Below are 25,581 nucleotides of genomic sequence, written 5' to 3' on the forward strand. Positions count from 1 at the left end.
ACTGTCCCCCTACCACCAACAAAGTAACAAAAACAGTAACTACACAATTCTGTAGTGATGCAGAAGAGTTAGAAGGGTCAGTTTATATAGATCTTTTTATATTGTCTGTAATGTCTACTATAAAACTTCTGGCACAATATAAACAGACCCTTTTGAAAAGGTCTGAAATATCTCAAGAAAAGTAAGCTTCTTTAACCAGAGCAAGAACAGATGGGACTACCAGGGTCTTGGGTTCCAGGTAGTTTCTTCCCATTTTCTGACTGACTCAAACTATAGTGAAGGAAGGAGAAATATAAATACATGAACTGAATTCACATAGTAATGAAGGCTGACACTGAAATAATCCATTGTCACAGCACATGTAGAAATTTCAAATGATGCCCTCGACTCTTGTTCTCAACAGTGAGAACATGGCAATAATGGAGATGTTGAAAGTAGGAGACTGGGTAAATAAATCCTGGCGCGAATAAATGATGGACATTCTATGGAGCTGTTGGAAACGGGGTCGTGGATACCACTGAGGGATTCTGCAGACCTGCTGAGGGACAGTCACTAACCATGGGAGAGGCTCTAGGCTCCTAACCTCATCTCAACCACAGTAACTATGCTTTAAGAGGCTGTATGCTTCCAACTAAGCAAAGGTCTGAGGCTACAGGGCTTTACAAAACCAGAAAAAATTTTCAAAATATATAAATAAATGAAAAATCAGGTTATAAAATAGCACTATAGTATGAAACCAATGTGGTTAAGAAGTTACGGAAATAAACACACGTACAAAAAAAGATTTATAATAAGGAAAAGGTTAGAAGATACAGATAGCTCTATCTCAACACATACACAGTGGATTGTAAGGCTACTGTGATTTTTATTTCAGTGTTTTTTTTCCCTGTATGTTCTTTAATTTTTTTTTTTTTTTTTTTATTTATTTATGATAGTCACAGAGAGAGAGAGAGAGAGAGAGAGGCAGAGACACAGGCAGAGGGAAAAGCAGGCTCCATGCACCGGGAGCCCGACGTGGGATTCGATCCCGGGTCTCCAGGATCGCGCCCTGGGCCAAAGGCAGGCGCTAAACCACTGCGCCACCCAGGGATCCCTCCCTGTATGTTCTAAGCTTTTCAACAATGAACTGGTATTTTTGTATTTAGAATATTATAAAGAAATACGACACAGAAACACAAGAGGGCGATATAATCAACCAGCAGTCGATTTCTCATTTAACTTGTTTTTTGACTTCTTAATACAACATAGAAGCCAGGGGGTAGGTATAAAAATAAAACTAATGAATTAGGAAGTGAATTTGGCAGGAAAAATGACAGCTTCTTCTCTGCAACACTAGAATTCTGTATCTCTGTCCAGAATGACCATCCTTCCCTTACCAAGTCTGGTCTTCCAACCACTGGGTGTTTGCATCACCCAGAACTTGTTAGAAATGAAATCTCAATTCGAATTAATCAGACACTCTGAAGGGGCACCCAACAACCACGCTGAAAACAGCTTTCTAGGCATGATGGTACCACTGCTTCACACTAAGGGCTGTCCAAAGTAGAAGGAAAACCAAAGTTCTTTTAGAGAAGGTAAGATCTACAGTCAAAATATGGAAATCAGTTGTCCAAGGTCTAAGGCATAATTACCATGAAAACAGAATGGAGGCGCAGTCTAAGGTGTAATCACCACAGGAAATACACAGGAGTGACTGCTCTGGGTGTAGGGGAGGAAGACCTATAACAAAGGGGGGCTCAAATTATACCACTATGCTACAGGCATCAGGAACTGACAAGACTGAATTAAAGCAAAAAATACAGTTCTACTGGAAGTTTCATGGAGAAAAATGGGTAGGTGTGAGGAATATGGGAATTCCTTAATGTAAAATAATGCAATTATATTTTGTCTAATTCAATTTAAGCAAATGAAAGGTTAGATCTCCTACATCAAGAATGAAAATGAAAGCACTATTATCCCTTGCATTATGTGCAGCATCTGATTCCATTTGAGGATAATTATAAGAAAAGGGGAGTAGCTAAGACTTTTAAGCCCAAAATAAATGGGAAAGCAAAAGGAAAAAAGGCCCAGGCAGCTAGGCCTTTGCTGAAAAAAAAAGACATTTCGACCCTAAGGATTTCTCTGTTGTGCTTGAAACGATCGATTGACTGGTTCACCATCAACTTTCAGACCTTTAATTTCATTTCCATGCATGTCATCTGCAATTTGCTATGGTTAAACTAGAACAAAACCATACTGTAGGTGACATCAAATTCCATTTTCCTTGCCTTCACCGAACATCTTTATCACACACTGTATGTTTGACAACAATAAACTTTTACTTAGCACCTTCCTAACACACTGAAAAATATAAAATAAATGAGTGCAAGCACTCAGGCCTCACCACATGTCATAACAGGAGGACACAGCAATGCTTCATTGTAAGACACTGTCTTCATTTAACCAAGTTGGGAGAGCAGGGAAGCAGAGAAGGGCTGCTCCCTTTGACTGGACCGCCCTACTCTGTCTGCTTGCTCTGTATCTGGTGCTACATTTGATCCTCACTGAAAATGCTTCAATTAGCAATAATCGCACCTCAGATAAACCTCACTGGCTATGATACTGTCACGTGCAAAGCTTGATCCTCATTGAAAATACCAATCCAAATAATTTGCTTCAATGGTGGCTGTAATATTCACTACCAGTTGATATATTTCTAGGCCAGCCTTGCAGAGAAAGAATCTTTTTTGGATATTATGCCTGTGATGCCAACTGCTGCCAGGACACACACATACACACACACACTTTCTTTATTTGCAGGCAGCAAAAAATAGGAAGTGTACAATACCTGGGCGCATCCCCATGTTCATCTTTTTCTATAAAATGAAGTACTGCTTTAGTGTAAACTATTAAAATATAGTCTGTGTAAACAGTCTCTTAAACAGAAAGTGACAGCTAAGATCAGCACAGTGCTCGGAACAGGGTGGATATTTAGTAAACGCTGGCTAAGTCAAGACAATTTAGAAAGTCTTTACTTAAAAGAAAACAAAACAATGAAACAACAAAACACAACAGGGGCACATGGGCAGCTCAGATGGTTGAGCCAATTCTTGATTTTGGCTCAGGTCATGATCCCGGGGTCTAGAGAATGAGCCCCACCTCAGGCTCCGAGCAAGAGCAAGCAGGAGTCTGCTTCAGATTCTCTCTCCTTCTGTTCCTACCCCCACTCATGCTCTCTCTAAATAAATAAAATCTTTTAAAACGAGCAAAAACAAAACAAAACAACAAAACCACTGGAATATAGACTTTTATCTCATTCTCTAACTATCAAATGTATCAACCAATGCTTAATGCTCTTTAATGCTTCTAGTTAAGGAAAAGCCCATCTGCAAGCCTAAGAGAACAGTTTTATAAACATCTATTAATTATTTATGGTTTAGTTCAAGGTGTCTCTTCTGGGAAGCCTTTCTTGATACTCTTATTTTCTAGGTGAATAAATGAGTGAGTAACTGAATAAATGATTGGGACCCAGCTTGAGAAATGGTGGAACAGAAACGTGAACTCAGTTTTATCTGACTTCAGAGTCGTGCCTTTCTGCTAGCCCTCAGAACTTTCAATGGCTTAACACATCCGGGCAACCAGTCAATAAAAAGGCCTATTCATATCTAGCAGAAGATGTAAGCTACTAGTTCAAGGCTGGATCAGCAGCCTGTTTCTTCATGGTTCACCTAAAGGTACCAAAAGGCACCAAAGGACATAATCTGAAAGAAGCAAAGTGTAAAGAAGCAACCACCTTAAATAACCAGAAATTACATATTGAAATGTAAACAAGAAATAAATTCCAGAAGAGCAGATATAAAATGGGATAGAATTAAAACAAACACAACACATGAAAGAGGATCACCTGATCCAGAAAACATCTAAATCAGCATGCCTCAAAGGGGTTCCATGGGAAGTTAATGTTTCTTATACAGGAATATCTGTGGTCAAATAGGTTAAAAAAAATGGAACTGTACAGATCTCTTTGATAATAGGAGGTCTCCAAGCCTTTAATTCACAAAAGGGCACTGCAAATTCCCAAGAGCAATATGTAGTACTTTTCAATCCGGAACAATTACCAAAAAAGGTGGCATGGAGTTAGAATTTCGGGGAAAAACTCAGAGGGAAAGGCACCTCAGATTCTGATATTCGTGTTCCCAGGCAGAGGGAGCCAGATGCACTAGGCCTAGCACGGTCACCACGCATGGCTGCATAAGGTGTACGTAGCTTAAAAGGTCCACCTGACTTGTATATGCCACCAGCCACACTCCACTCACTAATCTGTGTCCCTGGTGCTGACATCAGCCCAGAAGAAGGTGCTCTAGCTGGGTGGCGGTACCTGCCCAAAACTCTGGGTCTGGAGTGGGTCATCTCATCCGAAAGCTACGGGAAGCGGAGGTGAGGAGAAACTCAGGAGGCAACATCCTGCAGAGGAATCTAAATCCAGTTCAAGAGAGAACAGGTAATCTCTGCCAGGTGGACGGAATGGCAGGATCAAGGTAAGAGGTGAGGCCTAGGATGGGAAATGGGCAACAAGGAAGGGTGGCAGCGATCAAAGGTGTGTGAAGCTGAGTTTGGCGGAATTCTCTGAACAAAGGAAAATATCTGCATTTGCTTTTCACAATGGCCTCCAGATTTGGGCCTGGAAAAGGAGCTCTAGGGGCTTCTGGGACCAAGATCACGAGCACAGAAGGCTGGTAGTTATCTCAAAACAGCGTCTGCCTTACTCCTACAGCACCTGGGCCACAGTCTCCCTTGCTGTCCTTTAAATCAATACTTTTTACTTAAATAAATTAAAAGTGAACCTTCTATTAGGCCCATAAAAGGATGCCCACATTCTTGAGTCAGTCGAGTGCACGGGCTCTGGAGTAGATCACCTCAGTGTGAATGCTAGCTGCGATGCCTACCCTAGTCCTCTGTGCCTCTGTTTTCTCTACTGGTCGATAAGGGTGAGTGTGGCTGCTACCCGGTAGGGCTGCTGTCAGGAGCAATGAGGCTGACACAGACACCGTCACCAAATACTGTTTGCTCCCTTCTGTTTCCTGTCCCCTGCCAGCGGGGCTGAGAACACAGTTTAAGGGGATGAACTAGTACGGGGGAAGCGGTGTTGGGCCTTCACATGATTCTGTAGTCTCTCCTGTGCCATGGCACACCCTGTGGTCACAGGGCAGCCTCCAGGTGCCTCGGTCTCTGCATGACTGCAGCGTGGGGAGCAGATCCCTCTCGGCAGACGTGGGACCCGAGGAGGAAAGACCCCCTGACCATGTGGAGCCACATCCTAGCCACATAAAGTACTTAATTAACACAGTGCCTGAAGTAAGCACGCTCTAAATACACTATTATTATTATTTATATACATAACATTTAACTATAAGAATAAGGAAAACTTTACTAGCCTGAAGGTCTCTGAGGGTGAGACCAGCTCAATCTTTGAGATACTGATATGCAAATGTTAGGGACATCCCAGGCATTCCCCATCTGAGTGCCCATCTGAGGCTTCCTCCAGGTTCAGTCCTCTCCCAGGGCTAAGGAAACCTTCTCTAACAAGCGACCAGTTTCTTTCTCCTTCCCCCCCATTTCCTTCTCCCTTCTTTTCATTCCTTTCTCATAGAACCACAGCTCTAAAACCTAAGTCTCTGCTCGCATCGAGATGCTGTTCTGAGTCTGTTTCAAGTGGAATGACACCCGACAACCACAAACACATACATTTTAAATGAAAAATGTTATTCATTGAATATAAAAGTTACAAGATGGAAATTCAATCCTGTTTTTTTTTTTTTTTTTTTAAGATTTTATTTATTTATTCATGAGAGACACAGAGGGAGAGGCAGAGACACAGGCAGAAGGAGAAGCAGGCTCCATGCAGGGAGCCTGATGCGGGATACAATCCCAGGACCTTGGGATCACAACCTGAACCAAAGGCAGATACTCAACCACTGAGCCACCCAGGAGCCCCTCAATTCTTATCTGAGCTTCCTATTGACATTGTTTATAATGTTAATCCTTAAAAAGAAAAAAAAATCCAAAAGAAAAATAAACCATTTTTAAGTTGGGCATAGGGATACCATAGGATTTCTGTATATTGGATGTATTTATGACAAGGTGCCCCTGTACTAATGAATGTAAAATTCGAATTCTATACTGGGAATTGATTATAGCTTAGTTATACAATGAAGTATACTATGTAGTCTGTTAGAGTGATTTTGAAATTTTATTTGTATAGTCCTATAGAGCTAACAGGCTTTAAATAAAGTTTGCAAAGCATGCATATAAGTTTTATTCATTTAAAAAACTTTATTTAAAGATTTATTTTAGAGTGAGAGCATGTGCATGAGTGGGGAGAGGCAGAGGACAAGGAAAGAGAAAGAGAGAGAGAGAGAGAGAGAGAGAGAGAAACTCAAGCAGACTCCCCGAAATGTGGCGCTGGAACTCATGACCCCCAGACTATGACCTGACCCCAAACCAAGAATTGGATGCTTAACTGACTGAGCCACCCAGGTGCCCCAAGTTTGTTTTTTCTAAAACTCATTTGGCAGCAAAACCTGATCTAATTTGAATTCACGTGGTAGTAAACTGGCCTGAATTGAGGTGAGACTCTTCAGAGTCCTCATCTCACTTCAGGTAAATATTCACAAGTTTTGTTGCAGAAAACAGATTGTGTTTAACTATGAGCAACTGCCCGAAATGTCACAGGGGGTCAGAGGAGGGATGTTATACAATATGTGGCATGTGCACCCTGCCACCACTCTAGAATCTGTAAAATTCTGAATTTTATCAGTTTCTCTGTGTATAAATCTATAAAACAGTATATTCCAAAGGACAGTATATTATTAGTATTAACAAAAGCTAGGATTATACAATCATTTTTATTTTATTGAAATTTTCCCATATTTCTTACAATTTTATAAGTAAACATGTACAACTTTTTATAAGAGAAGAGGAAAAGAAAACCTCCCACTTATCCACGTGGATAGACTTCATTTCATGAAAGGTCTCACAATATCCACTACCAGTGAAGCATGTCAGGACAGGAGGGGAATGTCTGGCAGATCAAATGCTAAACCTTTCCAATTACGATTACCATTCTGCAAAAAGATAAGGTCGTTAGGACGTATTCTATAATCCAGGGGCTGCCAATTGCCTGTTGAACATACTCATGCTCTCTACATTTTTCAGTATTTCAAAGGCGACTTGAGACATAATTTGTTAGCTATAAATTCAGATCCAACCTGCATGTTTCTTAGCTATTCTCATTTGAGGGGGAAGAAGAAAAGAAAAATTAAAAATAAATCCTTAACTTGACCACATACCCTGCAGTCAGACATTGCAGACAGGAAATGCTATGCAGCTGGAGAAATCTTTCCTTTGCTTAAACAGCTCTGAAGTAATAACTGCCCTCTAACTGTTAAAGGTGACCGAGGCTCTTATGCAAGCTCCAGAATTATCCAAAGGCTCAGGGAAGAGAAGGCATGGATAGTCCTGGCTGGACCACAATCCTTCTAGGCACCTCCTTTTAAAAGAGGTCTTACATATATTTTCTACAACTGCTGCTACCCTGGGGGTCTTGGGGTATGGTTCAAATAGTTTTCCTTACCCACTGAGAATCTATTTCAATCTACCACTTATTCCTTTCCCAACCCATTTTGTGCTTTGGTGATTAAGCGGATGCAATCCTCTGTTGAGTTCTTAATTTCTTTCTCTGGATCACAGGGAATGATGGCCTGATGCTGGCAGGAGAGCCAACCTAGCACTATTTAGGAAGCAATAACTTTACTGCTTTCTTTGCAATGACTTAAAAATGAAAAAAAAAAAAAAGACAATATAATTTTGGTTCTGTGTATTTAACCAAATGAATAACAAAAAATACTTAGAAACAACTAAAACTCTAAAAGATCACCCTTTCTTTTCTTTTTTCCCCTTTTTAACAAGGAAGCTGCATTGTAAAGAAAATCTTTATCATTAACACGTTAACTACTAAATGACATTAAAAATAGAAGGAATGGAAGGTACAAAGGCATGGAAACAAGAAATGGTCTGGAATCCAGAAACAAGTAATGTGTTATGTCTGGAGCTGGCTCTGACTACGAAGGCATCTTTCACTAGAGGAAGGATGAATTCATAGAGACTGGTCAATCAACTAAAGAAATATTTCTAATCATTAAAAAAAAAAAAAAGCTACTATCTACTAAGCATATACTGTGAGCCAAATGCTAGGATAGGCACTTCGCATAAAAGCCTGTACACTTAAAAGCCGGCCACACATGTATTAAAATCATCAACAAAATCGATCATGTCCATATTTCTCTGGCTTCTCGCCACTAAGAGGCAGCATTCCCTAGCTGTATTCACATGTGACAAAGGCTGGCTTCAATGTTTAGGGAACAGTGACCCAAAAAGGACTTTATTAGTTTGTTTTGTTTATTTATTTATTTATTTTCACAAAAAGGACTTCTCTCTGTAGTTAAAGAGAGCAACTGAAAACACAGAGAAAGAGTGGTTTAGAAAACCTGCTGAAGTGCAAAGGAAGTGGGATTACAGATCTGAGGGCACAGCAGAGAAGTGAGGTCTTGGGTTTTTTGCAGGGCACATTTGTTTTACGTTGGAATTTCCATATAACAACAGCTTTTATCATTCAAGATAAAATGTCTGTCTCTCTGACTAGAATTGGACGATTTATATACTTTTACATAAACTTTCCATTTTGGAAAGTTTACAAACTCACAAAAAGTCACAAGAAGAGGACAGAGAGGTCCCTTGTGTCCTCACCCAGCTTTCCCCTAGGGCAATATCTTATACTTTACAAAGTCAACAGCTTCCACAGGACATTTTCCAAACCCAGGAAGCAACACTGGTATGAAATGATCAACTAGGCTACAGACCTGACTTGAATTTCACCAGCTTTGCATGCACTCATTTTGTGGTACGTTTGTATGTGGTTCTGTGACATTTTACCACATACATAGGTCGGGATAACCACATCACCACCAAGTTAAGAGAATTCTTCTATCAACACAAAGGAACTCCCTCAGGCTACCCGTTTATATAATCTTACCCCAGACCCCTCCTCCAGCCTCTAATCAGAAAAATATACAAATGGCGATGTTATCTTTTTTTTTAAAGATTTTATTTATCATTTATTCATGATAGACACACAGAGAGAGAAAGAAAGAGAGAAAGAGAGAGAGAGAGAGAGAGAGGGGCAGAGACACAGGCAGAGGGAGAAACAGGCTCCATGCAGGGAGCCCAATGTGGGACTTGATTGCAGGTCTCCAGATCACACCCTGGACCGAAGGCAGTGCTAAACCACTGAGCCACCGGGGCTGCCCAATGGCAATGTTATCTTGATGAAAGTCACCCTTTTATGGAATTTGTTATTTTCACTTTAAGGTGTCAAAAGCACACAGGAAGCAAAAGACACAAGACCTTTATACACATATATGGGTAGTCCTACTGGACAGTAAGTCCTGGGTCCTCCCTCTGCCCTAGTACCGGGGCTGCCGTCAAGTAGATGTCCCAGCTCTGGCTGTTACCGCAGGGGCGGAATGACATTGCCATGGGACAGGGGCTGAACTGCTCAGGATGATGAATCCATTACAGGGGGTTCTTCAGAAAGTTACATCCTCTCAAGTTTCAAAATCTGTAATTTGTCCCAAATAGGGGAAGTGCAAATGCTCTACTGCCAACACTAAGTGAAAACTAAAGTTCCTTACAACATATGATTTCATCTATTTGGAGTGGGGGAAGGTATAGAATAGTGGAATAGAAAGATAAACAAACCCCAAATATCAATGACTGGTTATCTCTGGGAAGGAGAAATATAAAAAAGACACTGCAATTTTCTCTTTGGATTCTAAATTTTTCCCATCAGGCAAGTGTTCTTTTTATAATAAGAAAAATAAATACATAAATAAAGTTCTCCTGCAGTGGCTATTAATGTCCCAGCAGTATTAATATTAATGGAGTCTGTTAATGTGGTAACAGCCCACTGTGTGTGACTCAAGGTCTCTGCAGCTTACACAATTTCTCAATGTGTGTGGAATGATGATCCTCACACAAGCACAGCATAAGGAAGGTATTTTTCTCATTCTCCCAATGAGGACATTCATGTCTGTAAGTTAGGTCACGTTAATCCGCTCAAAGCCAGGGCCAGAATCACAGCAAAGCCTTTGATTTCTTTTGCCCGTGGACTTTAAGTGGGTGGTCCATAGGCCCCTAGGGTGCCCCAAGGTCAGAAGTACTTTCATAATAATACTAAGAGATTTTTTTTTTTTTTAATACTAAGAGATTTTATCTGACTTTTCCACCATTAGATATTAGCACTGACAGGACGAAAGTAATGGAGGTGAAATCACTGGTGTCCTGATATGAACCAAGGCACTGCTTGACACCAACCTACGTCATTGTATTCTCATGGTCTCGCTCTTGTAGGAGGAAAAAAAAAGAGGCTATTTTCATTTAAAAATGTCCATGATGAAATGGCAAAAATTACTGACTTGTTTACATATCAATCCCTGAGTATATCTTTCTTCTGTTTGATATAATAGGAAGTATGCACAAAGCACTCTCGGGCACACCAAAATATGATGATTATCTTGAGAAAAAGCACTTAGGCAATATTTTCAGTTGCAAGCTAAAATAGCTAATTTTGTCGGTCAGCTTTTTTTCCCTCCCTTTTTCTTTTTTTAGGGAGAGAAAGAGGAAGAAAGTGAAATAGTATATGCAAGTGGGGGCAGGGGGGAGAAGGAGAATCTTATGCAGGCTCTGTGGTTAGTGTAGAGCCTGACCTTAGGATCCTAAGATCATAACCTGAGCCAAAACCAAGAGTCAGATTCTTTTTTTTTTTTTTTTAATATTTTATTTATTGATTCATAGACACAGAGAGAAAGAGGCAGAGACACAGGCAGAGAGAGAGGGAGAAGCAGGCTCCATGCAGGGAGCCCGATGTGGGACTCGATCCCAGGTCCCCAGGATCACACCCCAGGCTGCAGGCGGCGCCAAATTGCTGCGCCACCGGGGCTGCCCCCAAGAGTCAGATTCTTAACAGACTGAGCCCCCCAGGTGCTCCTTGTCTGTCAGCTTTCTAAGGGGACATTATTTTTTTCCTTGAAAGAATGACTGACAAACTGGTACTGAGATGTGGGAATCTGGCAAATATTTTCTCAAAAATGAATAAAGTGAGCCTATCACACATAGGGTTTCAGATTCACATTGCTGTAAAGAAACTAACTATAAAGAAATTAACACTTGTCAAGTTTCGACACAGTATCAAAGAACAGTGATAATCACCTGAATTCTTAAAATACTCCTCTCTCTTCTCAATATATAGACTCGTGTGAGGCTGTATTTTTTTTGTCTACCTCAACCAAACTGCTTACTGCAACAAAAAGAATTAAGTGACTTTAACATACCTCAATTTTAAATTATAATACACTAAGTATAGATAGAAATGGTCCACATTAACAAGAACTCTTCAGTGCCCTTGATAATTTTTTTAAAAGATTTTATTTATTTATTTATTCATGAGAGAGAGAGAGAGAGAGAGAGAGAGAGAGGGGCAGAGACACAGGCCGAGGGATAAGCAGGATCCATGCAGGGAGGCTGACGTGGGACTTGATCCCGGGTCTCCAGGATCCAGCCCTGGGCTGAAGGTGGTACTAAACCGTTGAGCCACCAGGGCTGCCTGCCCTTGATCATTTTGAAGATTGGGGTCCTAAGACCATAAGTTTGTGAACCACTGGCTAATACTCTCTCTTTTTCCAATCTATTATAACTCACTGATGAGGGAAATGAAAGGGAAAAAATAGACAAGCCAGAATTCTGCAAGCTAAACACAAGCAGGGGTTGATGGCAACTCGTATAGGTTCTAGTTAAGCCAGGTGAGCGATTAGCATCCACAATCTACAAAGGCAATGCTGTTGCTCTGTAAATGCTGGGGGGCAGCATCGCTGAACCAGTGCAGGTCAAGGAACCTGAACTCAAGCCCCCACTCTACTATTTCCCAGGCATATTATTTTTTTGAGATTTGATGCACTTATCTGCAGAATGTGATAGGACTATCCATACCTGCCATTCCCTAGGGAGCTGCCATGAAGATTGAAGACGACGTAATAATAAAATAATTACAAATAATATATAATTATAAATAACATAAAAGTTCATATTTGTTAAGCAAATTCCACATACCACGTACTGTGTTTGGAGACTGAATCCTATGATCTCACTGAAGTCCCAATGCTACCAGGTAACAGGTGAGGAAACTAGCACTGGTGTTCAACCATTCGCCTGAGGCTGTAAGGGGACCTGCGCTTCCAGTCTCAGGGAGATCCAACTTCCACCCACCAGTTGGAAGTGGGACGAGGAAATACAGCCTCAGCCCTGTCTGACATTGACGCCAACATCTGTGCAGCACTTGGGAGTTTTCACAGAACTTCCCACCTGATCATCCTACCTTCTACAATCACTGAAAGATAGGAAACAAAAACAAACTTTCTACGTGGTGATGAGATCGCTATAATCACTGACTTAGTGGGTCATATTTCTCAGGACCAACCCTTTACATAGTCCTCAACATGACACACTCACAATACGAGTTACTTATAAACAACACGATGGATGTTTCTACTTTTTCTACAGTTAGTCAAAAGTAGGAAGCAAGACCTGACCCCCAAACCTACCTTTTCCTTCTCTATTTTAAGTAATGTTTCAATTAAAACTAATGAAATAATCATCATATGGACTATCTTAGTTAGAAAAATGACATTTTCTCATATGTACCACAGACCCTGGAACACAACAGACATTTGGTATTTGCTGGTTAGATTGAGGATACCATTTAGAAAGTCTAAAAATAGCCAAGCACCTTCTTCCATCTTACTGTCTAAATTCCAACTATATCCACTATTGCTTCATGTTTCCAGACCCCACTAGCTTAAGAGAACAGGATTTTCAGGAATCTCCTGAGAAATACTGAGAGCTCTACAAGCTCTGGGACGCTTCCCCCCCAACTCCTCATCTAGGGCCTGGAGGTACTGCAAGCTGACCTGGAAGCCTCTCCCTCCTGAGCCTTCTGCTCTAAGGCTTGGCCCCATCCTCGTGTCTGCTCTGCTCTCTTCTTTCCTGGCAGAACATGAAAACGGAGGCAGCAAGCTGTTGAAACTGTTGTCAGGTTTAAACTCCTGGGACTGGCTTTTTATTCAATCAGAATAGCGTTCCCTTAGTAACCAACTCTAGTACAGGAAGATTCTTCTACCTGTTTCCTCATCAGGAATGCCACCACGATCTTCAAAGGGAAAAATGTTTTTGTTTTTAATTAAATGAATTGGGCCTTCTAGCAATTTCTATTTGATTTTTCTTAGACTTAAAGGAGAGTAGACAAGGAAGAAGGCCTGCAGCTTGGAGTATGTGTAGGGGACCACCTAGATCAGCATTTCTACTTAGAGAAACACAACTACCAAGGTGACAGCCACCAAGGTAGAGTGACAGAGGCAGTATAATGGAGTAGGGTGGTAGAGACAATGGACTCAGAGACAGAATGTTTGAGTACACATCTGCTTACTAACAGTGTATCTGAACAAGTTAAATAATAATGTGCCTTATTTTTTTCATCTGGATTGAAGGTATAGTGACCACAAGATTGTTGTAAGATGCTGAATAAGAAATCTATACATGCACGTTGCCAGGTCCATCAAAGTGTTCAATAAACATCAGTGGTTTCTGTACGGTGATAAGCAAATATATTACTAGGTAAGCAAATACAACGAATGCTGCCTGAGTGACCATTGCCTCGTGGGGCCAACACACATTGGGGGAAGGGGCCCACAGTGGAGGGAAGTGTAGGAATGGACTGGTCCAGGAAACGTGCAAGTGATGAATCTCGACTGAAGCCAAATACATTTGGTGTCCTGGAAACTAAAGGTAAGCAAGATATCCCTGTGAAAACACCTACTTTGGGGGAAAACAGAACTTCCTCCCTGAGCAAGTCTGTTACCAGTTATTACCCAAGTGAATAGTCAGAGTCCTGTTTCACTTCCTTTCTTCCCACCACATAGCCTTTGAGCAATGCCATCAGCAGAAAGACACACAGTACTCAGAGGAAGGAGAGTGAGGGCCCTCTTCTGAATATAAGAAATTTAAATACTCTAAGGTTTACAGGGATATCATGGATTTGTCACATAAACCCCAAAGTGTAGGAACATGTTTATCCTAACTTCAAAAGTACCCTTTCTGAAGTTTTTGAAAATGAGACCTATTTCTATTCTCAGCCTTTACTTTAGGATTAGCTATCACTGTATGATATTAATTCAATGGCATAAACCACAAATTAGAATTAAATCATCAGGAAAAAAGACATACTCAAGTATTTATCTAGTATGATAGGAAAAAAAAAAAAGAATATTCTGATTGGTCGAATTTCCAGGTTAATACATTACAGAAAGGTCATTTTCATTTTTCCAATTCTGTGTACTCGTCTGTAAGCTAGCCATCTGTATCACACCGATCCGTAACAAGATTCTCCTATAAGGGCACAGGAGCCTATCAGTGAGTAACTGACCCAGGGCCAAGACATCTTGAGTTTGGGTTCTTAAAGGATGCAAAGTGTCATACTGAGAGACTGGGGGAGAGGAAGAATCAGCTTCTGTTCTTCAGGAAGGAGATGAAGAAAAGTATGGCATAGTTTTTCATTGACACCGTTCAACCTCCCTGTACTTCTAACACTTGGGGCTTTGGAGAAGAGAGACTTGATTAATTGAATGCACAAGGAAGTGTGGGTGGTAGCACTATAATGAACCTTCTCAGTGTGAACAGGGTGTGAATGCAGGTATCCAGACACTAGTACCTGCCAAATAGATTTTCCCACACCAAACGCTGTGTCTGCTTTCTGGGGTCAGCACCTCTTATGTCCCAGATTTTTAGGGATTCTTCTTGTCATCAACTTCTGTAACCATGGATTCCCCAAATCTCAAAATCTTTTCCTTGGCAGGGGGTTGAAAGGATATGAGAACTGGGGAGGTTTATTACTTCTAAAGCAGGGACCAAAATGCATGCTTGTCTTCGTACAAGTGAGGCATAACACCTGAAATGTGTATCTCCAGTGTATGTCTGACATCGTCACATTTTACTAATTAAAAAGCAAAAGAAAATAAAAAAATAAAAAAATAAAAAATAAAAAGCAAAAGTTACTAAAAGCCATCCAAAACAAAACCCAAACCAAAACAATGGTAGAGTGTGGAAGTGAATTCAGGTTAACCACTTTCTCTGATTCAATAAATCTAACCTGCTATCAACTGGATCTAGGAATTTTACAATTTTTTAATTAATTTTAATTTTAATTTTTTTTTACAATTTTTTTTATACATGACTCTATACCTGAGACTTTTTGTTTTTTATTTTTTAATTTTAATTGTTTTTAACCCCCAGGATGGAGGGTTAGGAAAAAGATTATTAGACTGTTCCCTTTATCTTCTTATTGTACTTTGGTCAGGCTGTAATTTTAAGAAACTTATGCCATGGCTTACCAGATTTTTCAGCAGCGTGGACAGTTCCTTTGTAAGAGTAGAAAATTTGACAAAAGCGGTGCCCAGATCTGGGTTGTCTCGACTTAAAAAATTACTTCCGAACTTGTCAAGAACTTGTGCATAGTTTTCTTCATTTTGTACGTGATCTAAAGAAGAAGGAGAGAGGAGTCTGAGCTATTATTTGCTACAGTGACAAGTTATTTTGAACTCTGATTGATCACAAGAAACTTAAAAGGAAAGCAAAGAGAAACTGCATCAATTATTCATTGACCATGTCCAGGGGTGGTCAGAGAGGCACTGAATGTCTTCACTCTGTTAAAGGTGGTTTCACCTTGGCCTTCTATAGCATTCATTCAGTTCACTTATATCCCAGTTAATCCATGGACCCCCACAGGTGAGGGGTATATTACCATCACATTTTTAAAAATTTTATTTATTCATGAGAGGCAGAGAGAGAGAAAGAGGCAGAGACACAGGCAGAGGGAGAAGCAGGCTCCATGCAGGAAGCCTGATGTGGGACTCAATCCCGGGTCTCCAGGATCACACCCTGGGCTGAAGGCGGCGCTAAACCACTGAGCCACCAGGGCTGCCCCCATCACATTTTAAAGCACATGTATTTCCATTAAGAAACTACGATTATCAGGGAACAAGGAGAAAATTCTCCATAAAAAAGTCAATCTTGGGTGCCTGAGTGGCTCAGTTAGTGAAGCGTCTGCCTTCAGCTCAGGTCATGATCTTGGAGGGTTCTGAGATCAAGCCCCAAATTGGGCTTCCCGCTCAATGGGGAGTTTGTTTCTCCTCTCTCTGCCTCTCCCTCAACTTGCTCACACACACACACGTGTGTATGCTCGCTCTCTCTCACAAATAAATAAAATCTTTAAAAGAAAAGGATAGGGCGGGGGTGGGGTGGAGGTGACTGGGTGACGGGCACTGAGGGGAGCACTTGATGGGATGAGCACCCGGTGTTATTCTATATGTTGGCAAATTGGACACCAATAAAAAATAAATTTATAAAAAAGAAAAGAAAAAAAAAAAGAAAAGGATCAATCTTAGGGGATGCTTGGGTGGCTCAGTTGGCTGAGCATCCAACTCTTGATTTTGACTCAGGTGTGATCTCATGGTCATGCTCTATATGGACTCTGCTTGAGATTCTCTCTCCGTCTCCCTCCCACTCACTCTAAGAATAAATAAAATCGGGAACCCCGGGTGGCTCAGTGGTTTAGCGCCATCTTCAGCCCAGGGCCTGATCCTGGAGACCCCGGGTCAAGTCCCACATCGGGCTCCCTGCATGGAGCCTGCTTCTCCCTCTGCCTGTGTCTCTGCCTCTCTCTCTTTCTCTGTGTCTCTCATGAATAAAGAATAAATAAAATCTTAAAAAGAAAGAAAGAAAAAAAAATCTACCTTGAAACACAAAAGAAGCATCCATGGGTTCTAACATGTTTCTTTCTCTGCAACTCAATTTCCTTTAAGTCTGTCTAAGCTCTGGTCTGAGAAACAGCATTTTTTCACAATCTCTTGGTGCAAGTTGTACAGGATGGACCAGGTGGATTTATGTTTGAAGTTTTGTTTCACCACCTATTGCTATCTTTTTAGTTTTTTAACATCTCTGGCACATCAGAGGCATTAGTAAATTTCCTCACTCTGAGCTTTAGATTTCCAATCTGTAAAATGGGACTAATGCTGTTTTACATGATTGTGGGGCTGATGAGCTGATATAAACTGTCCAAAGTTTCTCAAAAAGAGTGAGTGTTCCATAAATAACAACCACTCCCACCTGCTTGGGTCCCAGGATATCATACTTCTGACTGTCTTCCTACCTCATGGCTGTTCCTTTCTAATGTCTGTGATGGATCTTTACCTCCCTGACCTGATCAGGTTGGAGGGCCCTGGTTCTTTCTTCTCTATCTATGCTCACTTTCTTGGGATCTCATCTAGTCTATGGCTTTGAGTAACTTCTATCAGCTGACAACTCCCAAACTGATAGCCCCAGCCCAGATCCCACCCCTGAAATAGAGACTTCTATATCAACTGCTATTCAGTATCTCCACTGGGATGCCCAATAACTCTCATCTCAGTATGCTAGAAGCAAACCCTTAATGTCCTGCCTCCTACTCTCTTTTTCTACAGACTGTTGTATCTCGGTCAGTTAATGACAAATATCTTCTTGTAGTTGTTCAGGCTAAAACCCATCCAGGTCATACTTTTCTCTTTCTCATACCCCAGATGCAGCCCACTGGGAAATCCTATTGCCTTTACCTTTAAAATGGAACCAAAATCTGAAAACTTCTCACTATCCCCAGGGCGATCAGCCCTATCTGTTTGTTTTTTAAGATTTTATTTAATAATTCATGAGAGGCACACAGAGAGAGGCAGAGGCATAGGCAGAGGGAGAAGCAGGCTCCTTATGGGGAACCTAATACGGAGCTTGATCCCAGGACCCCGGGATCACTACCTGAGCCAAAGGCAGACACTCAATCACTGAGCCACCCGGGGGTCCTAGCTATCAGTCCTATTCAACCACATCTCTTGTCTTGACCTCTGCAAAAGCTTCCCACAAAGTCTCTATTGCAGCTCTTGCTCACCTACAGTCTACTATCAATACAGTATCCGGTGTGATTCTGTTAAATTGTGCATCAGATTTGTGACTCTTATAAGCAGATGTTAGCACTTGTCGTAGACACCCAAGTTCTTCATCCTTGCAGGCTCTGGAAGGCAGTACCACATATCTCTACACCCTTCAAGGAAGCAGGCATGGACCATGACACACACTGACCAAGGAAGTATGAGTGAAGCTGAGATGCATCCCTTTCCATGTGACGGCATTTCAGATGCCTGTACTCCCTACTTCCTTTGTGGTGGACATGGAAGCATGGATTTGTATGGAGGCCCACAGAAGACACATAATATGTACTGAACGAATAAATGGAGATGCATAGTATTACTAAATGAATAAATGAAGAGTAAGTATACCAAAATCATGTCTAGCAAAATCATATACCTAAAGACTTCACTCAATATCTCTTATAAAGCCTTCCCTTAGTCGGCAATGATCCTTCTTGTAATTCTCTGAACCTCTTTTGCAATACTTTCCACCACATCACATATTTGTGTAAGTTCAGATCTTTATTTGCCACCATTACCTCTGGCTCATCTCTTCGTCCCCACCCAACAAATACCACTGTGTGTGTAGTTTTCTGTGAGGTGGGCTTAAGAAGGGAGGGCTCAGTAAATATTTGTTGACTTGGATTTGTTGATTTCCTTTTCAGGAATTTAAGAAGCATTCCCTTCTTAAATATCCTAGATTGTTGAAATAATTGCGAAGAAAATCTAAAGTAACTGCATTCTCGAATACACTCCCAATACCTGCCCGGGAGCCATAGGCACTTATAGAACAAACAAACCCTGAGTCCGCACTGGGGAGAACCCCAAGGAAGTCTCCATGCACGGATGGAGACAAGTGTCACAGTGCTCCTGGAAAAGCAAGTGAGGCCCAGCAGCCTTCCGATCACCACTGCATCAAAAATTCATGATGCCTACAGTGGATGTCAGCATTTCAGGCTGAGATATTAAAAACGATAAAATGCAGCTCTAGTTACTGCCCAAGTAACTGAGGGAAGTGGCTCAGAAAAACACAAAAGAAAGGCCATATCAGCACGACAGACAGAATGCATGTGTTTGATCTCCTCATAAGCTGGAGTTACCCCGGAAATCTTCTGTCTGAGGCCAAAGAGCCTCACCTCACCCCAGAGAATCCCAGCAGACCTGACCCCCTCTTCTGCTTTTGGAAGCCAGAAAAAAAAGGAATTCAGCTGCCTGCTCAACTGTGTTCAAAGAAGGGTCACTGGTAAAACATAAGGAGAGAGGATATTTATTTGTTTGCTTGGAATTACATTATTTCAGATGACATATATCACAATCTTTAGATTAACAGAATACTCATGTACCACCAACCAGTTTAAGAAATAAAGTGTTACGGAATGCTTCCTCTCTACCCCAATCCCAATCTCTTCTCTCCTTCCCTTCCTAGACACAGCCACTCTCCTGAGTTTGGAATTGCGCGCAGAGTTTAAAAAGTATTACGAAAAGCTCTTAATCTATCAGAGATGATGGACTCATCAAAAAATAAGACAGACTTGGCTAAGGCAGAGACAGACCTCAGGAGGGGAGCTCTGGCATTTGTCAGGAACCTTCTCTGACCCAAATGCTTTTTACAATATTGTATTTAATCCTCACCAGAACCCTGTGAGGAAGAATGAGGTTTAGCGGGAAGACAGAACATGAAATGTAACGTGAGACAGGCAGAAAACGAGGCTAGATCAGTAAGCAGAGGCTAGGTCATGGGTCCTGTATGTTTTTCTAATTCCACAAATGAACCACCAGCCAACACATGTATTTATGTGCATAAATAGGAGTGTGTTAATCATACATATGTACATACGTGTGAAATTTCCTAGTATAGATGTATTTATAAAAAGATTTTATTTATTTGAGAGTGAGAGCAAGAGAGAGAGCACAAGCAGGGGGAGGGGCAGAGGGAGAGGCAGGCTCCCCACTGAGCAGGGAGCCAGATGCGGGGCTCCATCTTAGGACCCTGAGATCATGACCTGAGCCAAAGGCAGATACTTAACCAACTAAGCCACTAGGTGCCCCTAGTACAGATATATTTTAAAAATCACAGTTTAGTGATGTAGATTTGGAGACAGTAATAATAATCCTGCTGAGGGCAGAAATAATGGGAATTAACTGTAAGGTGCTTAGAACAGTGCCTGGCATGCAGTACATGCCTCCCCCCAAAAATCAGTCACTATTACCTCTAGAGCTGGGATTAGTAATAATACAGAGAAACGTATTTAATATCAAACAGCACAGGAACATAGGTCTCATAAGTTTTAAGTTTCTGGTGCTTTTTTTTTTTTTTTTAAACATATATTACAAATCTAACAGTAACCATTCACTAGCAAAATTCTGTAAACACATGAATCCTTCTGTACAAATTGAAGGGTTTACCAAGCAGGTTTTGCCAGGTGCAGAGGGAGAGAGCAGAGAGACAGGGTTCTGGTGGAGGACAGAACAAGGGCGGGCAGTGGGAGAGTGGAGGAGGCTATTACTGAGAGCAGCAAGCAGAGAAATGAAAGGTAAATTCAGGGGTTTAGGGAAGAGAGAAATACAGGGCTCTGGTGGGGTGCACTGTCGCAGATACAGGTGTGTGTGACTGAACAGGACAGCTGATAGGGCAGAAAATGGCCTGATTAGGGCCTTCCAGGGAGAAGGATAAGCTCTGTGTTAGGATCCTTGGTCTACCTAAGTGCTGACAGACTTTTGAGAAGTTGGTACAGTGGGTGCTGGGGAAAGTAGGTGAGGATGGAAACTGGATAAAAAAATAAGGAAAGAAAGACATTTGATCCATTCATTATGGAGATTCATGCTTTTCAAATATCTGTATGGAATTTCTGGAATTCATGGTATTGTTGCAGAATGTAAGACAATTCTAAGAGGTAGGTGACTCCTTTCAGTTCTGAATAAATAAAGAATAAAGAACAAAATACTATAGTTTTACCGGCTGAACCAGAAAGGGCCACTTAGTCAGAATTTCAACTGCTGGTATTTCTTTGGGGTGATGACTAACATATACTAATCACCTAATATGTTCCATGCAGTTTGAAAGGGCCTTTATATACATTTCAACATTTAAGCCCCATAGCAATATCAAAGCAGTGATTTACTATCCCAGTAGTAATAGTGATAATGGCTAGTTTGTCGAGTATTTGGCATATGCCAGTCACTGCACTAAGCACCTCAAGTCCATTGCTTAATTTACTCTTACCTAACAGGTATAGAAAATAAGTACTGTTTTCCTTCTCTTTCTTTCCTTTCCTTTTCTTTCTTTTTAAAGATTTTATTAATTTATTTGAGAGAGAGAGAGAGAGAGAGAGAGAGAAAGAGAAAGCATGAGCATGAACAGGGAGCCTGATGCAGTGCTTGATCCCAGGACCCCATGATCATGACCTGAGCTGAAGGCAGCTGCTTCACTGAGCCACCCAGGTGCCCCAGTAAGTACTGTTATTCTCATTATTTAGAGGCATAAATGTGCCCAAAGTCAGCTCCTAAATAAGGGAATGTAATCTTAGGCTTTTTTGATTTCAGAGCTGGGGACTTTCCCCACATCCTAAAGTGAGAAAGATCTAGAATCAAATCATAAATTCTATCCCTAACCCTATGTGGTGTTTTTGTCAAGGAACTTAACCTTCCTAAGCCTCATCTTCCCCAGCTGAAAAATGGACACAACAATAGTATTTACCTCATAGAGGTATTATGGAGATTAAGTTACTGCATGCCAAGTGCATAGGGCATATAAGCTCAATAAATGTTTATGACAATGACAACAGTGATGACAACATCAGGCTGCCTATCGGAGGCCACTGCGGTGGAGTCAGCCTTGCATCCTCTGGCTGGGGACAGATGCTTCTAGCAATGCTCCAAAGTCAGGGACAACCCTCAGAATATATGCTCCTAAGGGCCGGCAGTAACAAGTGCCCTGAGAATACATTAAAATTCAATATATACATATATTTATTTACCTTTTATGTATTTTACAATATTCTTTAAAAATACCTCATATATACCTCCAACTGAGGCCCTCCTTAGAATTTTCAAACTACTGCAAATAATAGGCCTTTCTCTGATGGATATCTGCCGAATTTTCACTCTGTGCTAGGCCTTATCAAACCGGGAAACTTTCACAAAACTTCCCAACTGGCCTGTGAACCCAACCTTTGATTCTCTGCCACTGAAATTATGGCTGCTGCTTACTAAGCACGGATTGTATAGTGGGATCTGTCACAGCGAGTATCCAAAAACCCCTTCAGGGCAATGTTTTCTAAATAAGAAAAATGAAGACTCCTGGTGAATCCACATTGGAACCCAGCCTCATCTGATGCCAAACCCATCCCTTTCCATGGACAGACTCCGGAAAGACTGTCCAGGACACTGTAAGGTGTGCCACAAACACCTGTTTGGAGTCTACCATATGACAGACACTAGGAAATGAAGGAGAATAAGACAGACCTCCTGTCCCTCAACAATGGCAATGACATAACAACAACAATGGTAATAACTGTTAAAAATTAATTACAACAATAATTAATTGCGGTTAAATTTTAGATTATTTAATGGGCCAGGAACTGTGCTTTTTTTCCTGGATTACTCCAGTAGATGCTCACAATGACGTGCTAGTCTCACTTCCATTTTCCAGGTACAGAGACTGGTTTAGAGCCATGCAGGTTGCCCAGGGTCACCCAGCTGAGTGGTGACGACAAGCACTGACCACAGAGCCTGCACTCTTAACCATTATGCTCGGTTAAGTGCTAGAACTCCTGGACGTCTACTTGTTTTGAGCCAGATGTCAAGTGATTGAAGGACCTGAAAATCTAGGTCTTAAGCTCCAGCCTCTACCATGTGACCCTGGTCGGGTGACTAAGGCTCTCAGGGGCCGAATTTCAACTATAAAACAGGTCTAATAATACCTCCACACAGCCTACTGCTTGATGTTGAACGCTAAGAGGTAAAGATGTCATAATTAATGTGAAAGCTCTTTTGGGAAAACAGCAGCAGGAGACAACATTATAAAACCATGGAGGATTATTTCTATTTAATGAGTAAAGGCTTTGGAACAGCATTCACAATAAATCCATCCTCAAGAGCTCCCCACCCTTGACCAAGCACAGCCTAATGTCTCCTGAGGCATCATCTGATGCAGGGACCGGGGCCTAAGTGGTACAGAGACATGGTTTTGACTTTCCCTCTGGTCCAGATGGGCCATCTGTAACCTTGGAAAAGTAACCTGGGTCTTGGTTTTCATGTGCGAAATGTGACAGATGTGTCATCTATAAAGTACATGGTGAGCCTCTAAAAATATCTCTACTTTTATTACTTTCATTCACCCTAAGACAGAGCGCTGAAGTTCTGATGCTAATGGGCATTTGGGTATAATCTAAATATCATGGTATTTTTTGGAGGGTTCCAGGATACACAACACAACCATGATCAGATCCTAGGTCTTCTATTTACCAGCTCTGGGTCTAAGACAATCTGTATAATCATCTTGGATTCTGCTTTCTTAACTGCAGTAATGCCTCTTGATAGGTTTTTTTTTTTTTTTAAGATTTTATTTATTTATTCATGAGAGACACACAGAGAGAGGCAGAGACAAAGGGAGAAGCAGGCTCCCTGCAAGGAGCCTGATGTGGGACTTGATCCTGAACCTGGATCACGCCCTGAGCTCAAGGCAGATGCTCAACCGCTAAGCCACCCAGGTGTCCCTCTTGATAGGGTTCTTATGCGAACAGGATGGGAAAAGCCTCTAGTGCACCTCCTCTGGTGTCTGGCCTACAATGGGTGTTTATGATATGGGAGGAACCATCCCTCACCTGGAAGTCAGTCACTTCCCTAACTTCCCATACTTTCCTTCCTGAGAGCTTAGCTTCTCTTCCTGTGTCTTTATGTCTTTATCTTCTGGGCTAAGTAAGAGTCCAGCCCAACTGTGTTTATCATTTCATCTTCCCAAGCTCAGAGAATTCTTTTGGAGCACAGCTTGCGTCCAGGCATCACTGCGCTGCAGCCCAAATTCCCCAGTCCACCTGGCTCCGTCACAATTCCAGGCCTCAACCTGCCTCTTTCAAGATCAAAGGTAAGTATAACCTCCCAGGCAAGCTTGTCTTTACTCCCTCCTCAGCCTCTTGCAATGTCCGGGTTCCCAGCTTTGCCTGATCTCCTGGTGTTCACTCGGTCCCCAGCACTGGCCCTGGCACACAGTGCTCACTAAAGTGCTCAACGCATGTAGTGAAGTCTCCTGGAACAAGTCCTTTTTCCTTCTTTCGGAAAATACTGAGTATTGGCCACGTGCCAGACATACAAAATACAATGAGCTATAACTGTAATAATAAAGCCATGTAATATGTGTCATAAATTATAGTACTGGCAAAGAGGGTGAAGTGATAAATTCTTTTATACTATCCTATACATACTTTGTAGCACTAATCACCCTTTAAAATTTTTAATTCCATTTGTTTTTAAAATTACTAAAATAATTCATACACTACTACAGAGATATATAAAGATAAAAATGATCGTTCCCTTTCCCTTTCTCCAATTCCATCTCCTTGAAATAAGCAAAATTAATAATGCGGTGTGTTAATAATCTCAGCAAAGCTTTCTCTATGCTTAAAAAAATACATACAATAGGGGGTCTTCTCCATTTTAAAAAACCAAATGGGATTTTTTTTTAAAGGCTTTATTTATTTGAGAGAGAGAATGAGTGAGAAAAAGAGTACAAGCTGGTGGGCGGGGGGGATAACAGGGAGGCAGAGAGAGAGAAGTAGACTTCCCACTGAGCAGGTAGCCTGACACTGGGCTCATCCCAGGACCCAGATATCATGACCTGAGCAGAAGGCAGCAGACACTTAACCAACTGAGCCATCCACATGCTCCCCAAATGGGATATTAAATACAAGATTCTATGGCTTGCTTTTTTCCAACTGCATAAAGATCTAGAGACTGAATATAATTAACTCTAGTTCATTATTTTAACTGTGATTATATTCCATAGTAAACTCTTACCATGATTTGGAGAACTATCTCCTTGAGAGACTCTCCGTGTTTGCTACCAAAAAAACAATGCTGTGATAAATAGTTCTATCCATACGCTTCTTACATGCTGTCAGTTTATCTCTGAAAAGATAAATTCACAAAAGTAGAACTGCTGGGGGTGGGGGGGTAGGGTGCACACTCCAAATTTTAATTACTACTGCTTTGTTTCCAAAGAGGCTGGTGGCAGCTATGCATAGACTCAAGAGCAGTACAAACAGATGAGTGTTTCTCTATAGCCTCGTCAGCACATAGATGTTATTAGTGATCTTTTTATTCTCACCACAGGGACATGAAAAACTGGACTATACAGTAAGCCTGAGTATTTTGTTGTATTTTATTGTCCACTCACGTTTCCTTTTCTGCTTGCTGTTTCCCATTGCTTGTCTTCTCCCTGTCAATCTGT

General features: G+C 41.3%; 1 protein-coding gene across 5 annotated transcripts in view; it reads right to left on the reverse strand.

Annotated features, from left to right (window-relative positions):
* The window catches only part of ASAP1 (ArfGAP with SH3 domain, ankyrin repeat and PH domain 1), a 357,813-nt gene that overhangs the window by 116,102 nt on the left and 216,130 nt on the right, over positions 1–25,581 (reverse strand). For all 5 annotated transcript variants that reach the window (XM_049092734.1, XM_049092733.1, XM_049092730.1 and 2 more), the window contains one exon: positions 15,534–15,679. In XM_049092734.1, the coding sequence (XP_048948691.1) occupies positions 15,534–15,679 (146 nt within the window). The remainder of the gene's footprint in view (positions 1–15,533; positions 15,680–25,581) is intronic.

This window comes from Canis lupus, chromosome 13 (assembly GCF_003254725.2).
Source record: "Canis lupus dingo isolate Sandy chromosome 13, ASM325472v2, whole genome shotgun sequence".
NCBI classification, from domain to species: Eukaryota; Metazoa; Chordata; class Mammalia; order Carnivora; family Canidae; genus Canis; species Canis lupus.